At 40.5% G+C, this 17,189-nt stretch overlaps 1 protein-coding gene across 3 annotated transcripts in view; it reads right to left on the reverse strand.

Moving 5' to 3' along the window:
- Positions 1 to 11,329, reverse strand: part of LOC111864893 (fatty acyl-CoA reductase wat) — a 36,930-nt gene extending 25,601 nt beyond the window's left edge. The window contains exons 1-3 of one of the 3 annotated variants that reach the window (XM_023852488.2): positions 10,053 to 11,329; positions 4,739 to 4,965; positions 3,912 to 4,160 (exon numbers count right to left, since the gene is read on the reverse strand). In XM_023852488.2, the coding sequence (XP_023708256.1) occupies positions 3,912 to 4,160; positions 4,739 to 4,960 (471 nt within the window). In that variant the 5' untranslated portion in view covers positions 4,961 to 4,965; positions 10,053 to 11,329. Of the gene's footprint in view, positions 1 to 3,911; positions 4,161 to 4,738; positions 4,966 to 7,219; positions 7,879 to 8,274; positions 8,309 to 10,052 lie in introns of those variants that run through there. The other 2 variants (XM_023852489.1, XM_023852490.2) reach the window with 2 other exon arrangements.
- Positions 11,330 to 17,189: the final 5,860 nt, after the last annotated feature.

Consider the following 17,189-nt stretch of genomic DNA (forward strand, 5'->3'; position numbering starts at 1 on the left):
GTTCCTCCGAAACGTCGGCCAAAACGAAGAATACACGGTGCCTAAACCCAGAAGACAACTTTCTTCATTGTCATCGCCGTGAAAACCTCAAAACTTACATAGGAAACAGATGTTTTGAAACTGTGGCACAGTTCAGATATTTAGGAACAATGATAACAGATCGAAACCTGATTCAGGAGAAAATTAAGAGGAGATTGAACTCTGGTAATGCTTGCTACCATTCAGTCCAGAACCTTTTGTCTTCTCATCTGCTGTCCAAAAACATAAAAATTAGAATATACAAAACTATACTTTTGCCAGTAGTTCTGTATGGGCGTGAAACCTGGTCTCTGACATAAAGGGAGGAACATAGACTGAGGGTGTGTGAGAACAGGGTGTTGAGGAGAATATTTGGACCGAAGAGAGATGAAGTGACAGGAGGTTGGAGAAAACTGCATAATGAGGAGCGTCATAACTTGTACTCTTCTCCAAGTATAATTAGAATGATCAAGTCAAGGAGGATGAGGTGGGCAGGGCATGTAGCACGAATGGGGGAGACGAATGCATATAGGATATTGGTGGGAAAGCCAGAAGGAAAGGGACCACAGGGAAGACCAAGGCGTAGGTGGGTGGACAATATTAGAATGGATCTTAGAGAGATAGGATGGGATGGTATTGATTGGATTGATCTGGCTGAGGATAGGGACCAGTGCAGGGCTCTTGCGAACATGGTAATGAACCTTCAGGTTCCATAAAATGCTGGGAAATTCTTGAGTAGCTGCAGAATTGGCGGCTCCTCCAGAAGGGCTCAGTTCCATGAGTAAGTAAGTAAGCCAACAATATGCTTAAATGAATCCGCCAGCCCCAACCTAAGAAACCAAGGCTCTTCCCGCAGGTGAAACAGTGGTATTGTCCACTACACCAAAATTTTCATACTGCATACTAATTATTAATAGATTAGAAAGTAAGCAGCAAACAGTATTAACTTTTTGATAGAGACTATTTTGTTATACGCAAGATTCAGCTGGTCCCTATTCTGAGCCATACCACTCATCCTGTTTCTTTAAGACCCATCTTAGTATTGTCTTTCCAACTACATCTAGGTCTTCTTAGTGGTCTCTTTCCTTCTGGTTTCCTACCAAAATCGTATATGCATTACTGTTATCCCCATGCTTGTTACATGTCCTGCCCATCTTATCCTCCTTGAGTTGATCATTCTAATTATACTTCACGAACAGTACAAGTTATGAAGGTCCTCATTATGCACTTTTCTCCAACCTCCCATTACTACATCTCTCTTTGATTCAAATATTCTCCTCAGCACCCTGTTCTCTAACACCCCCAGTCTATGTTCTTCCCTTAATGTCAGAGCCCAAGTTTCACGCCCATACAGAACCATAGGCGAAATTATACATGGAGATCGAAAAGTCGCACGCATCAAACTAAAAGTTGTTATAAATTGTATTGCAGTTAATGTAGTAAAATTTCCTACTGCTAGATGGTACTGTAGGAGTACTAACAACGAGTAGAAACGTCATCTGTCGTGTATCGGTCATACGATGTCTGCAGTATAGCTTTGTTTATTGTGTGACAGACATGTCATTTTCCCAAGAACGAGTTTTCATTGTGGAACATTATTTCACCAGTCGCTCTTATGCACATGTTGCAGACGAGTTTCTTCGAGAATATCCAGATTCTGCAGTTCCTATTAATTCAGCGATAACGAGAATAATCAACCGATTTCGGGAATGTGGATCAGTTTCAGATAGGAAGAGATCCGGGAGACCGGTCATTTTGACAGAGGCTAAACTGGCTGACGTGGAGAAAATGTTGCAGCGTTCCCCTTCAGAGAGCCTGGGGAGACTATCAGCGCAATCAGGGATTTCGTGCGGAAGTGCTCAGAAAGCAATGAAGAGGTTACACCTTCGTGCATATAGAGTTCACTGTGTGCAGGAACTGAAGGACTTGCATAAAGAAAAATTGCTTAGTGTACTCTAGATGGTTTCAGACATTTGTTCACAATCATGGCATTGAAGAGTCTGATCGGGTTTTCCTCACTGACGAAGCATGGTTTCACCTTAGTTGCCACGTGAACAGTCGAAACAATAGGATTTGATCATCTGAAAATCAACGTGTTACATGGAAAGCACTGTTAGAAAATTGGAGTGTGGTGTGCTGTATCACGTCGTTGAATACTGGGTCAAATTTTCTTTGAAACAACAGTGAACAGTCCAGTGTACCAAGACATCATTACACAGTTTATTGCGCTTCTTGAAGTTGGTGAACATGAGTGTTGGTTGCAGCAGGATGGTGCCACATGTCACACATCTAATGAAACCATGCAGTTCTTGCACGAGTTTTTTGGTGACTGTCTCATTTTGAAAGGATTGTGCCAAATCCCAGAAGACTACTTTCCTCATAGTCACCACTGTGAAAACCTCAAATCTTACATGCATGCTTGCGCATGCATTGCTGAACAAGGAAGCCATTTCGAGCATATGTTGTAAAGACATTATTTGATTTTGCATTTCTAAGATGTAAGATTATAAACATTAATAGTAAGTTCTGTATAACTTGAAGTTTGTGCATTAAACCAGCAAAATATAATTGCTTAGTGTGATGTGCACAACTTCACGATCTCCCTGTAGTTTTGTATATTCTAGTTTTTATGCTTTTAGACAGCAGACAAGGAGAAAATAGGTTCTGGACTGAATGATAGCAAGCATTACCTGAATTCAGTCTCCTCTTTATTTCCTCCTGAATCAGGTTTTGTTCTACTTATTCCCAAATACCCAAACATCTGTTAGTTATCTTTATGTCATAATTTTGCCCTGCATCCTCGTAATGAGACAGCGACATATATGTAGATTTCTTTGTGTTTACTTGTAGACCAACCTCCATACTAGTGTCAGTTGAAGTTGGTGTGCATTTCTTTATGGCCTATATTAACACTCTGTAGATCTCATACGAGTAATCAGCATGGACCAGCAGATGATGTGTCCCATGTAATTTCAGTCCCACTTGGTTTTCCTGGACCTTCCTAATGGCATATTCTAAAGCAAAGTTGAAAAGCAGTGGTGATAAAGCATCTCCTTGTTGTTGACCATTCCTGGTGTGAAAATTATTGGACAAATATTTACCTACATGGACTTCATGATACATTTCATTTAAACACATTTAAATAAGCCTAAGTAGTTTCATGGGTACACCAAACTATGAGAACATACTTACAAAATGTAAGTATGTTCACCATATGCCAAATGTTAAACTTAATAATTATCAGGAGCATACTATACAAGTATCAAGTTATTCAGTATTCTTCCACCTACAACCAAAAATTAAATCGTGATATAAAAGTGATCAAGCCTGCATTGAGTATTTCCTTCTTAACTCACTCCTGCTCTACAGATGATCTTACCTTTCTGGAAAAGTTCCTTCCTTCCTGATATTTGTGTGCAGTCAGCACACCACTGTCAGTTTCTTGAATGTCTGCTGGAGACTATGCATTCTGTTTATGTCAGTTTGCATACCAATGTCCATGAAACAGTGCACACTTCTATCCCATCATGTTTCAATGTCAGTAGGCATAAATAAGTCATTTAAAAGTCTTCTGACAGTGGAATCAATCCCAAAATTAGGTCTGTTTATTATTCAGAAACATACTGGGTTTTTGTAGAATTATTATAAATAATGAAAGAGGATTAATGCAAGAGCCAGGGCTGTGGGCCATTTAAAGGTATAACACAACGTTCACTGAGAGAGACTGAGGAAAACAGTGAAAGCTTCAATGAGGTTAGTCAGTTCGTAACTTTGAATCAAACTGAATAATTATTGAGTATACAACATGTCAGGTACATTGCTGGGAAACATCACTCTAGAATTTTAAACAGATAATATAAGATGAGGTGCTTTCATACAGTGTGGTAGCTTACCTTCAAATGTGGCATTTCTCTTGCTAGATCTAGCATGTCCTTAGTTCCTAGAATATTTATGGCAACAGCTGTTGTAAGTTTTTCATCAAAACGAACTGTTGCCGCAGCGTGGAATATTATGTTAACCCGATGGACTAACAGAGCATGGTCCTCTTTGCTCAGTCCAAGTCCTCGTTGTTCATTGTCACCTGTGACAAGAACAACTTTGCTGATGCAGTTTGGTTGTTCCCGCTGTAGTCGTTCATACAGCTGCAATGATGAAACAAAGAGTTCCTTGAAGGGATAATACTAAGGACCAGATTATAACAAGAAATTACTCTGACCCTAATGCAGCAGCAAGCATTTACAGCAAGATTATAAGTGTATTTAAGGGAATGTAACATTATTCTTCCCACTGATAGATAAATTGTCCTGTTACAGGTATATTACAACATGAAACATGCCCATCTCTTAATCAGGATTGACATGTTTTTTTTCTCTGTATTGAAAACTTAAGCTTTTATAGACACACCTGATGTTACAAAACACAGTCTTTTTATTTCCATTACAAATCTTTTAATTTACTTCCTCTAGGTTTAATTTTAGAATCATGGAAGCATTCCATCGGAATCCTTTACAAAAAAAACTGCACTGGAGTTGAACTTCTATCTCAGTGCTGAGAACCTAACGTCTGTCTGGTCACAGGCACAGCACCCCTCATTTAAACAAAATAAGCTGTACCACCTTACCACCACAATCTTCTTAACATAACAGTGTGTTGTTAAACAATACTACAAATCTAGGAATTACTGGCTGGATTGATGAGAAGAATACAAAAATAGACTTACACTGCTATCAAATATTTTCTTAAGGCGTTCCTTTTCTGTCATTCCCTTCTTAGGTCTGATGATTATGTAGAGTTTGTCTATTTGACAGGTGCGGAGAAGTTTCTCCATTAGCACCTGACCCATGAATCCTGTTGCTCCAGTGAGAAGGACCTGAGCACCCTGAAATAGTTCCAGGATGTTGCTATTTCTCAGGCCCACATCCTTCTTGTCCATAGTTGTCATTGTTTCTGTGGAGTATAAATGCATGACTACAGCTGCAAAAAATATTGTGGTTTGCTGGAGATGAATGTCAGCAAGAAATGAAGAAAATTGCACAATGAAGAATTTTTTGTTTACATTCTTCTGGTATTGTTATAAGGTAAAGATGAAGTTGCTCATGTTGTTAATTAATAAAGCATCATGCCATGAAGATGTGTGGGGGAGTAGAGATATATCTCCGCCATTTCCTTGACCTCATCTCAAAAGAGGGGTGAGTAGTCATCTCCAGGCTCTGGCCACTTTTCCCGGAGAAAGACACCGTGGTGCCCATTGGGCAGGATGCTGGGGTGGGCCTCAAAGTTAAGTCTGGACACTGAGGAGTAGAGAAAAATATCTTGCCCCTGCCAGGAATCAAACCCTCACCATCCAGCCTGTAGCCTGTCACTGTATCAATGAGTGTCTAGTTAAATAAGAGAAGGTCTGATTATGTCACTTGGAATTGTCTTGAAGACTTGTTACATCCCTGTTTCTTTATGAAGTCTGGAGTCACTCCCTCTACTAAGTTCTGTGGCCTGTTACGAGGTTAGCCTCTCTCCAGTTACAAATATAATATCCATCATTATTGTCATGTAAGTCAGTGAGTTCAGGTGTTATCTCAACATTGAACAGTAGTAGAACACAGAAAACAGACACACAAACACATGTGGTGCACAGATAAAGACTAAGTACTAAATCAGTAGACACTAGGCAAATTGCCTTCATGTTTATTCTGAAAACATCTGGCATAAGGCATTCACTGCCAAGGGCAGCAGTTACCTAGCATTTACTGAGAGCTGTTTGCGCCATTTGGCATGTGGACAGTGCTGGAAGGGAGTACTAGGGGTATTACATTGAGTGCTATAGTGGCAGAATTTTATTAATGAAGAGTGAAATATTTGTGTAATTAATAATTATGCCAGTGTTTTGAAAAGCATAATGTGACGTGCTGCCTGAAAGCATCCATCACTATGCAATGGACAATGAGAAAGCATACTGCCTAGGAAACCACTTGAAGAACACTTGCGCCTAACACTCGGCTAGCAATATCTAAGCAACGAATTGTTTGAGGCAGTAAAAATGTATTCCCGCAGCAACCAGAGGTTCATTGCATAGCAGTTGGCAAAACTTAACCCTTCAACAAGGTGTTCCCTGTTCAGCTTGAGTGCAGGATATAACAGTCCAACTTCTGCAAGACACCAGTTAGTTCATATCCAACAAGAGACCAGTCAGTTTAGCTTTGACAAGATCTCCAAGCAGAGCCAAGACGCCGCATAAGTGCAAATAATTGTATATGTGAGTGTAAAGAGTGACTGTCCAAATTCAAGACCCACACAATTTTCTTGTCATGTTGCCTAGGAAACACGTGACAATATTTAATTTGATTGAACAGTTTCCAAGTTTGACATTGCTCCCTCTTCTTCTTCCCAGTTGTAACTGAAGTCCTAACCAACCAATATTCCCCAAATGGAGGGTCAGGTTCTACATGTCTGAGTCATCACAAATTCATAATTGATACCTGAGACCTTAGCTCTTCAGATTATTCCATGTATGTACTGTCCCACACGATCATTAATGAAAAGGTTGGCATTCATTGCTTGGGGTGAGTGGTGAGATCAGCCACAGCAACTTAATGAGAGAACTAGCCTGCTACAGCTAGTTTGGTCATCAGTATGAGGTGGTGATATGCTACAGGCTCTTAATGGTTGGAATGCATGCTCAGCTAGCCAAGTGATTATCACTGTCACTGTGTTATTTCACTGCTCCTAGTCAGCCAATATACTTGTAATTCAGTCAGTCCACCTACATCTTGAGTCATGACAGAACACACAAGTACAGTCGCAGAACATTTTGATGTAAGGGGTATGAACTTCAGCAGGATATTGAGAACATTACATAATGAAGAATTTTATGTTCATGATCTTCTTCCAATATTGTTATGGTAATTAAATAAAGGAAGGTCTGATTATTGCACTTGCAGCTGAGAAACAAGATGTACTTGGAATTTTGGTGGGAAACTGCTTGGACAGTGAAAACTTAAAAGACTAGGAAAGACTTGAGGACTAATAAGCCTTAAGAATTTTGACTCCTTGAGCATAAGCCAGCGTATTCACCCTCTTTCCTTCCCAGAGTTTACTGCAAGACTTTCTTCCATTTTGGATTATAGGTGCACTAGAAAACACTTTTGAAGCTTTTAATGTTTCAGCAGTGGAGTGTGCATTAGTATCGTGTTATGTCCATGCTTACCTTTTGCATGATTTTTATTTGCGTGATTCAAAATGGAGAGACACCACACACCATCTTCATATTATAAACGACTTTGTCTATCAAATGCAGTGCTCTGTTTCAGAACCAATCCATAAAGAAACAGTTTGACATGGCAGTAAATTTAGTCACTGTCAGTTTTCCCGTGATCATTTTAACCCCCCACATGAATATGTAAACCCCAATGTGTAAAGTATATTTTAATGCATTTTCTAGTTATAAATCCATGAGATATCATTCACTGTGAAATTTGTGGTATCAGTTTTATCAATACATCTGATATTTTATCTTGTCCTTCCTTAACAGATGTAGGAAAATTTTTAATCGCCTGTTATACCTCAACGATGTCCTATGTTCCTTGGCTCCTTTATAGCTTATGGAGATTTTAACTTCAGTCTCTTTAGTCTTTTATATTTTATGATGTATTTTATGCTTACATGTGAATATTGTATTTTATTCTTGTTTCTTTTTCTGCAACTCAAGTACTTTTGTTACAGAATATCAGATATCCTCTTACTTAATTTTAATGATGGCTAGGAGTCCATTGTTACACTTCCATTTACAGATCAGTTGTGTCTTATATATATGGACAAATACCGTCTTAAATGCAACAATTTTATTGTAGTTTTACTTCTTTTTTCCTCCTCCACACTACATGTTTCGGCCCTAAATGGCCATCATCAGGTGTGTATCACTCACGTAGCTGTTACACTGCTTGTTAAAATTTAAAATCACCAGTCTTTCTAATTGTATAAAATCTTTGTTAATCTACACGCGTCGATTTGATTTTTAAATTAGCACTTTTTAAAACTTTAATTCAAGTTAAAATGTCTATAAGATCTCTGTTCTTTCTTTTTCAAATTTTTTAGTTAAAAATTTTTCAGGGTACATGCCCTATATCTACGGTGCTGCAGCGGCCACTTCTTGTTTTTATCGTTGTTCATGTGTTGTCTGTAATATACAAATATTCCTGTTACTATCTTATGTTATGTCATGTTATGTTATTCTTATATGTTTATACTGTTATTTGTACTTACTCAGTGTAGGCGCTCTCTGTGTGTGTCGCTGCTTATCTTTAATACGTTTGCTGTCTGGTGTACTGTGTGCTGTGTTTTATGTTCGTGAGTGTTGGTGGGGGAATGGGTAGTGGGGGGAGGGAGGTACNATTATTTCTAATATCATGTAGATGTTCTTTATATCTAGCGTTAAATGTTCGGCCCGTTTGTCCAATGTATTTCAATGGGCAATCTACACATTTCATTTGGTATATGCCACTTTTATTGTATTTATCTAATTGTGGTTTTTGTTTGAGTATGTTTTCTATTGTGTTACGTGTGCGGAATGCTACTTTTATCTGTGTGTCTTTAAAAAGTTTTGTAATTTTTCTTACTTCTTTTGTACTATATGTAAATATGGCCCACTTTGTTTTTGGTTGTTGTTCGTCGTCATTTGTGTTTGATTTTTGTTCTCGTTTTGTCTGATTCGATCTTTTGATTATGTTAGTGTCGTATCCGTTGTTATGTAGTATGTTTTTAATAGTGTTCTTCTCTATTTGTTTTCCTTTTTCTGTTATTGGGTATGTGTGGAGTCTATTCATTAAGTAATTAATACCTGACAATTTGTGCTCGAATGGATGGCACGAGCTGTTAGGTATTATGATGTCTGTTTGTGTGGGTTTTCTATATATTTCGAATTGCAAGCTATCTTCATTACGATGTATTGTTATATCTAGAAAGTTAATAGATTCTTCTTGTTCTCTTTCAATTGTGAACTTTATAGTTGGTTGCAATTCGTTAATTTCTTTGAGTGTATGTCCTATGTTCGTTATTTTTTCGTCATATATTATTAATATGTCATCGACATATCTAAAGCATGCCACTATTTGTTGTTTTACTAGAATGGGAAATATTTGAGTGTGTTCCATATATTGTATATATGTTTCTGCTATTATTGCCGATGTTGGGGCTGTGTATAATATTGTAAACAGTTGTGTCTTGTTTTAATTTATTTCTTCTCTCCACTTTCCCTTGAACTTCTTTATTATATGATTAAGGTAATGTAAATCTTTATTTCTGCTTAAATCTTTCTTTTTCATTTTATGCCAGTTTACTCATTACTGTATAGAGTTGGACAGTATACAGTATAATAAGACATGGACTAAGTAAGTGATACACTTAAAATCCTGCTACCAACTTAAATGTCTAGAGCACTGTAACATCCTAGGTGTAATTATCCTGATATTTTCAAAAAGAGAGTAAGAATAACACAGTTAAGACAATCTTCATTTTCCTCTTATTCTCTTTTCTTAGATATGAGCATTTTTTATTTTTTCAATTTACCAAATCCTTCCAGTCGCACTATGGCCTTGGGGCCGACTCAGCCTCTAACAGAAATGTGTACCACGAATATTGTTGGGGGTAAAGAGTGGCTGGCGCGTAAGGCTGACAACCTCACTGCCATCTCTGAGCTGATTGTGTAGAAAATGTGGGAGCTTCGACCTCACACAACCCCATGGGCCTCCACGGCCTGCTACAGGGATAGCTTTACTTTTTTTTTTTACCTGTTAAAAATATTTGTAAATTGTGCATCCATCAGTTGAAGACATGTTTCACTACCACTAAAGCAGCAAATAAATACTTTACACATAAATTTATTCTTTAGCTTATGAAAGATAGGTGACTTGGTAACAGCCTTTCAGTTGTACAGTACCGTAATTTACATAATTTTATTCTATCATTGAGTGTTATATTATATGTTATGAAACATGATGTAATACCATGAAATGTGAATTAAGCATGATCTTATTTCACTTTACCAGAAAATTTGGGAAGCACTGTCAAGTCTGAAGAAACACTGTGTATTGTTCCTTAATGAAGACAGGCTCAATACTGGATATAAAAAGAAACAAAAAAATGTTTACTGCTGAAATAATCTGTGCAAGAATGACGTCAACAGAATATTAAACACCTCTAAAATGTTGCTCATGTAATGAATTTAATTCAGAACAGACAATGCACAGGAAGCTCAGGTCTACGTAATGAATATAATTACCTCCTAATCTTGTTCCTGTATGAATAATTAATTGAATACAGTATAGACAAGAGCACTTTCACCCATACAACCTTTGTGTGACTGTAAATCTTCAAAGAATATATGTTCAAATCTCATATTTTTAAAAGTATGTCACAATTATTATGATACTCATTTTGAAAGCATCTGTAATTCAAAGCAGGAGCACTGAAATTTAAAATCAGATTGACATTTCTTCAGGTATTTTTATCTGTATTTGTCTTTCGTAACATTAGCACTTATACAGTATACAGAATAACACATTTACAAGTGTTAAAAATCCAGAAGTTCTGCAGATTGATATAGGGACAGTTCACTGAGCTAGCTAGTGTAGTGACAACACTCAAGACTTGTAGTACTATTTAGGAGATATTCCATTCAAACGTCTGCTGGAAGACTGGCTATCTTGCTTAAGTTCTCTTTCTGAAGTTTTCTTCAGTCAGCCTTGACAGATGCCCCGATAGTACCTTGATTAGGCCATGACCACTTCCTTCCAAATCCTTTCAAGTTCACTATTTACCAATCTGGCCATTCAGTGACATATAGTCTGAGATATTGACATGTAAAAGAACGCCACAGGTGGACAGACAGACAAACTCATTTTATAGATATGTCATAACGGACTCATAGATAATATCTGCAAAACAATAACAGAATATGCACCTTTACTGACCATGAAGTACGTCAGATTTAAATCAAATATAGTGGCAGCAAATTTCAATTTATAATGAAGCTATTGTAACATGGATGGCCAGAGCATTGCTAAGCAGCGGCTCGGAAAACAAAACTCAACAATAGAGAGACTGCCTTCTATTTAGTTCGCGCCACGACCTTTCCTATCCAGTGGTTCGGTAAACACGTGTCAGCAGTGGAAGACGGTGTTTTCCATGGAGACCTTGGAAAGCAGAAGATACTAGAAATAGGGCATAATCTGCTGTATTGAGCCTTGACTGACAGAGACCCTGTATATATTTTATATACATTTATTAACGTGTAAATATCCTTTACATTATGACAAATGACTAACTACTACAGACAATTACGCTGACAAAAGAGAGACCCGTCCTCTCGTCAGAGAGGGCGCCCTACAAAAGTAAGACCGAAGCTGTAAAAAATTATTAATATCTGGTCATAAGCCCCAGATTGAGCTTGACACCAAGATTGACTGACTAACCGACCGACCGTCAGTCGCAATGTGACTTTGACTTACAGTTAAGTTCTAAGTTCTGATTTCTCGGTAGAATATAGTCACGGAAAGTTCGTCGACCTGTGAAAACTCAAAGTGTGATTAGAAGGCTCCATTCACGTGTAATACTTGGAATATATGATTCAGTGAGACTTGTAGTTCCTGCTTTTTAGGTGTGGTACCAGAAGAGGACCAGTATGTGTGTAAATCAGCGACAGCGCTATATTAAATATGAGAGATTGTAACCAAGCTGCTAATAACTCCAGTCTTCCTACCTAGAACCCATAATTTTCGTCGCGCGTACCATCCTACACGTGAAATTTGGGTGTCAGAAGTTGGCGGTTCGGATCGCAGTGGTTACGACAGTGGAGGCACACGGTAGCGTAGTTGGTCAAGGCTCTATGCTACAAGCCGGAAGGTCGTGGGTTCAAGTCCCGATGAGGTCATTGGATTTTTTTTCAGTTTACCTAATCCTTCCGGCCGCACATGGCCCAGGAGTCGACTCAGCCTCTAGCAGAAATGAGTACCAGGAATTAATTAAATAATATTGCTGGGGGCTAAAGAGCGGCCGGCGCGTAGGGCTGACAACCTTACCGCCATCTTTGAGCCGATTGTCTAGATAATGTTGGACCCTCAACGTCTCACAATCCTATGGGCCTTCACGGTCTGTTACAAGAATAGCTTTACTCTTTTTTTTTACTTTGTGGTTACGACAGTAAATACGTGAAAATTTTGTGTCAGTAGTCACGCAGCCATAAACTCTTGACAACTGAGGACTGCGGAAGAAGTTACGTTGCATGAATTCGAAGATTAAATTGGGTAGTCATACGACGAATATGAGACGAACGATGGAACAAATAAGGGAAATGTTGAGCGTAGCGGAGGCTGTCGTAAGTACCAACCCAAAAGACGCTCAAGCCCACTACGCAAAGATGGAACCATTGTGGACCAGGCCGCAGGCCGAAAGGGAAGAGGACATAAAAGTCACCCGCCGACCGAGAAAAAGGAAGGAAGATATGAACGCCTTTAATGAAATGATATGGGGAAGGGAGGCTGAAAGGAAAGCCGACAAGGAGAAGCGGATGGCCAAAGGGAAAGCTGAACATTAAAGAAAGGAAGCTGAAAGGAAAGCCTACGAGGAGAAGAGGATGGCCGAGCGAAAAGCTGACCAAGAAAGGGGTACTGAAAGAAAAGCGACGAGAAGAGGATGGCCGAGCGGAAAGCTGGCCAAGAAAAACGAGAAGTTGAAAGGAAAGTCGACCGAGATGTGGCAACAAGGCTGGAAGTCATTCACTACAACACGGACGCCAACTAGATGAGAGTGGAACCCGAAACGGAACATAAAGATAAAATGGCGGCCTGGATAGCGGGCACGATGAATGCTCGAAAAGAAACGACGGCCTGCCAAGATGCAATGGAAACCATTCTAGAGAAGACGGAGCCAAATCCAGGAGAAAACGAGACCGTAATGGAACGGCAGGAGATTCCTAACATAAAGGTCGCGATTCACTTCATGACGGCATGCCCAAAAGAGAGAACGGCCTATCAAGAAGCTACGAGGGCCAGTCCAGAGAAGATGGAGGCAATTGATCGCGCGACACTCATCTGGGAACATGATAACCATGACGAAAACTAATCAAGAAAAGATGGAAGCCACGGATTTGAAGGAAAACCCGGAGGAAATGGAATGCGAGTAGGAAAATCGGGAGGTCCATAACCGCAGTTATGCCGGTCGGAGGACTGAGGAAACGGCGTAGGGATCGGAATCTGGACGCGGGGCGCCGCCAGAAGCCGACGGAAAGGATACAGGCAAGTTGTGAATCGAGGAAGAGGTCAACAGTCGCTGGCAGGAGGACGACCTGCTGTGCAGGAGAGGCGTCATCAGAAAGGATTGCACCAGGGCCAAGTTCGAGCGATCAACCCAGAGAGCGTAGTCACTCAGGAAGAATTTACGGACGCACCATGAAGGAAAAGGAGGGACAAAGAATGTAGGCAGCAAGCGGTCGCTATACGCGAGTAAGAAGAGGGAAACAGCAGTCGGCATAGGAGGATGGAGCTCAAGACAGCTGTCGTGAAACAAGACCTCAAGAAGTATTCTTGCGACGTCACTTTATTACGCTTCCACGTAACTACAATTCGACATAACTGTAACAGAATGTTGAACAAGTCATTTCACAGCCGCTCCTTTCGTGTTAACAATTCTCGCTAGACTGTAGAACTGCTCTGCTCTCCGCGCTGGCTAACCACTGGCTTCTGTCAACACACTGCACAACTCGGTCCTCAGCTCTGCTTGTTATACTGTTGCCTGTTACCCTAGCAGCAGCAGCGTCCGCTGTTACGTCAAAGCGGGGAAGTGTTTACTGTCTCGTTGCCTAGCGCACCTCCTCTGCTGTTGCGTCACAGTGGGAAGTGTTTACTGGCAATGCATGCGTTATCGCGTCGCGCTGAGTCCACGATTCCCAACATCCTCTCCACCCTGGTCAATCCAAAGGAATGACCAACTGCACTGGACAACTGATTCTCGTTGTGTTCGTTTGTCGATGGACAGTTGTCTCTTCCTGGACACAGTTCTTCAATCATAGTTTTCTTCCACGTGTGAGTCATTCTCGAGAACCCCCGCAATGCAGGCTAGGCGTGAGTCATTCTCGAGAGTCCCTCCGTGATGCAGGCGAGGCGTGCTTCAATCCATTCTCAAGAGCCCCTCCGTGATACTGACGAGGCGGGAGTCAATCTCGAGAGCCCCCCGCAATGCAGGCGAGGCGTGAATCAATGTATTCTTCAGACTTCTCCACAGCAGTCGTGTATTCACTGTCACATAAAAGATCCTGGATATCGTTATCCAATGAAATTAGTTGATCCAGGGTCTCCAGTAGAAGATCATGGTAATGCTCATAATCCTCAAGTGGGGTGCTTGCGGTGGATTCAGTTATAAAGGTAGTGAACCAGGTCGCCTTCGCCGTTGCCGTGGAGCGCTTCCTCTGTAGCCTTCGGAGTTTGGTATCCGCTGTGTCGAGTTGTGAGGGTATCTCCAAGTATGATCTCACAGGCTGATTGATCGTCTGTGTGGGTCTGTCGAAAGTCAAAAGTCAGAAATGTCGACAGAGCCAAGTTGAAGTCAGCGACCGTGGGCGCGTTTGTTTTCTCCTGTCCCTCGAAGTCTTGAAGTCTAAATGTGTCGAGAGAAAATTACTGCTTCGTGATGGTCACAGATTCTTTCGCGATCACCAAGATTCCACAATCCTTCCCAGGTTTCGGCACAAAAAAAGGTCGTAAAACCGTATTCTTGCGACGTCACTTTATTACGTTTCCACGTAACTACAATTCAACGTAACTGTAACACAGAATGTTGAACAAGTCGTTTCACGGCCGCTCCTTTCGTGTTAACAGTTCTCACTAGACTGTAGAACTGCTCTGCCCTCCACCCTGGCTAACCACTGGCTTCTGTCAACACACTGCCACGCTCGGTCCTCAGCTCTGCTTGTTATACTGTTGCCTGTTGCCCGTTGCCCTAGCAGCAGTGTCTGCTGTTACATCACAGAGGGGAAGTGTTTATTGTCTCGTTGCCTAGCACAGCTCCTCTGCTGTTGCGTCACAGCGGAGAAGTGTTTGCTGACAACGCGTCATCGCGTCGCGCTGAATCCACAATTCCCAACAACAGCTATCACATCTGGGAAGAAGAGGACCAGCCTACAAGACCCACAAGAAGACCCTAGAGTTGTATTTCGTGAAGCGAGCAAACGGGGTGTCCATCAGGTTTCAGAAAATGGAAAATGTGGAGAGGTCCGTCCCCTCCGAAACAAGAAACGAGATTGTGCACGGAGTAGGAGCCGGAAGTGTGGGGACACCCGTCACTTGAGACTGTTTTGCCTCACAAAAAAAAGTGGATGATGGTGAGATCATGAACTGACTGGAATCCTATCATGGAGAGCTCAGAACGAGATCCTTTAATGAGGGAGCGGATGTAGCAGTCGGAGAGTGATCACCGCGGAGGAACCGAACCACAAGGAAGTGGTGTCATGAGCCGAAATTTCAGAATACCACAGTTTTAACCACTTTTAAACCAGAATTGAAACACCTTTATTCTATTGACAACAGCCTGAAGTATATATAGTGTATCAACTTACATAATTCCATATAAAACATGATAATGATTATATGATGAACAAAACAGGTTTCATCAAAATTCAGTGCAACAAGCATACAGTGATATTGGGAATGGTTAAATAAAAAATATGCTATTCATCCCATCACCAAAACGGTGCACAAAGAAAGAAAGGGGTGGCTGAACAAGGATTGTGTATTTGGACACAATAACAGACTAGTTGTAGAAATTAGCAACCCACCAAATATAAGAAGATTGAGGAGACAGTGGGTGTCTGACCTACCACAATGCTCAGATGACAAAGATTAAAACCATTGCCACTCTTCTACATCGGTGAATGACTTCTCTACTCAAGACAAGTACTTAGAACAAATTTACTTAATACTCCATATTATTGAGAATAGATTGTAAATATGCTGTTAATTAAATAAAAAAAGAAGGATGCAAACACAGTTAAATATTGTGGCATGTAGATCCGTTACTAGGTAGTGATCTCAAACAGACAGGTTCCTGTGGTAATGAATCAGCACTCAAGAACAGAGGAACTGTTGGAAGTGTTGTGTTCTGTGCTCCACTCCACTGGTATTGGTAAGCAACAGTGCAGTAAATGTGTCTCTACAGCGATGAATCAACACTCAGCAATAGAGGAAATATTGGAAACGGTGTTGTCTACTTGGTCCATACCAAGGGGTTATCAATGGGACAAGTTTAGAGCTTAAGTTAGTTAAAAGTCAGTCTGTTGAGAGAAGACTAGGAGGTTGGTGCGAAATGGCCGTTAGCCTGGGAGTTAGTCGGTTGAAGCACTGAGAGAATTGTAAGGGAGTCTGTGAAAATAAGACTTGGTAAGAGCAGTTGAAGAATCTCTACTGTTTGAAGCTGTTGTTAGGAAACAACTAGTGGATACTGTAACAGACTGTGAACACTAGTCTGTGTGTTCTAGTAATTTGTAAAGTGTGGAGATCAGCGATGATGCTATAATGAAGTGTAGTTATGAGTCATGTGTTAAAGTGGTCAATAAATCCAAACTCCAGTCCAAACAGCTTCAAGAGTCACTTCTACACCTGACAATATTTATCATTTTAAGCTTTATCCTAAAGGGTAAAACAGGCAACAGGGAGACCAAGACAGAAATGGGAAAGAATGAAAAAGCATAATGAAGAGGGAAAAAGAAAAACTCCAAAACAAAGCCCAGGTTTTGGAGAACTCATTGCAATGCATTCACATCATGATATAGGAGACAGCAGAAAGTTCATATTAAGCTGTGTCTTTTCCATCCAACATTTATATCTAAGATAGCAAAATATACTCACTGTGTTTACTCAGGTGGTAACACTTCCTATTTGTACTCTGGAGGTTCCTGGCTCACACCTTGACCAAGACACTGACTAACCTGATGTCTATTCTGTGGATTTCCTCAGTCCCTCCAGGAAAATCCCAAGGTAGTGCTAAAAATCGTTCTACAACCCCTTCCTTCTACATTCTTTCCAATTGACTATCGTCCAGCCATTTGATACTATAGTATATACAAGGTGTGTCCCAAAAGACATGAAATATATTTCTTTCCCGCGCTCCTACTGGTCGGAGCTCGCTGGAAC

Source organism: Cryptotermes secundus, unplaced genomic scaffold (assembly GCF_002891405.2).
Source record: "Cryptotermes secundus unplaced genomic scaffold, Csec_1.0 scaffold2066, whole genome shotgun sequence".
Classification (NCBI taxonomy): Eukaryota; Metazoa; Arthropoda; class Insecta; order Blattodea; family Kalotermitidae; genus Cryptotermes; species Cryptotermes secundus.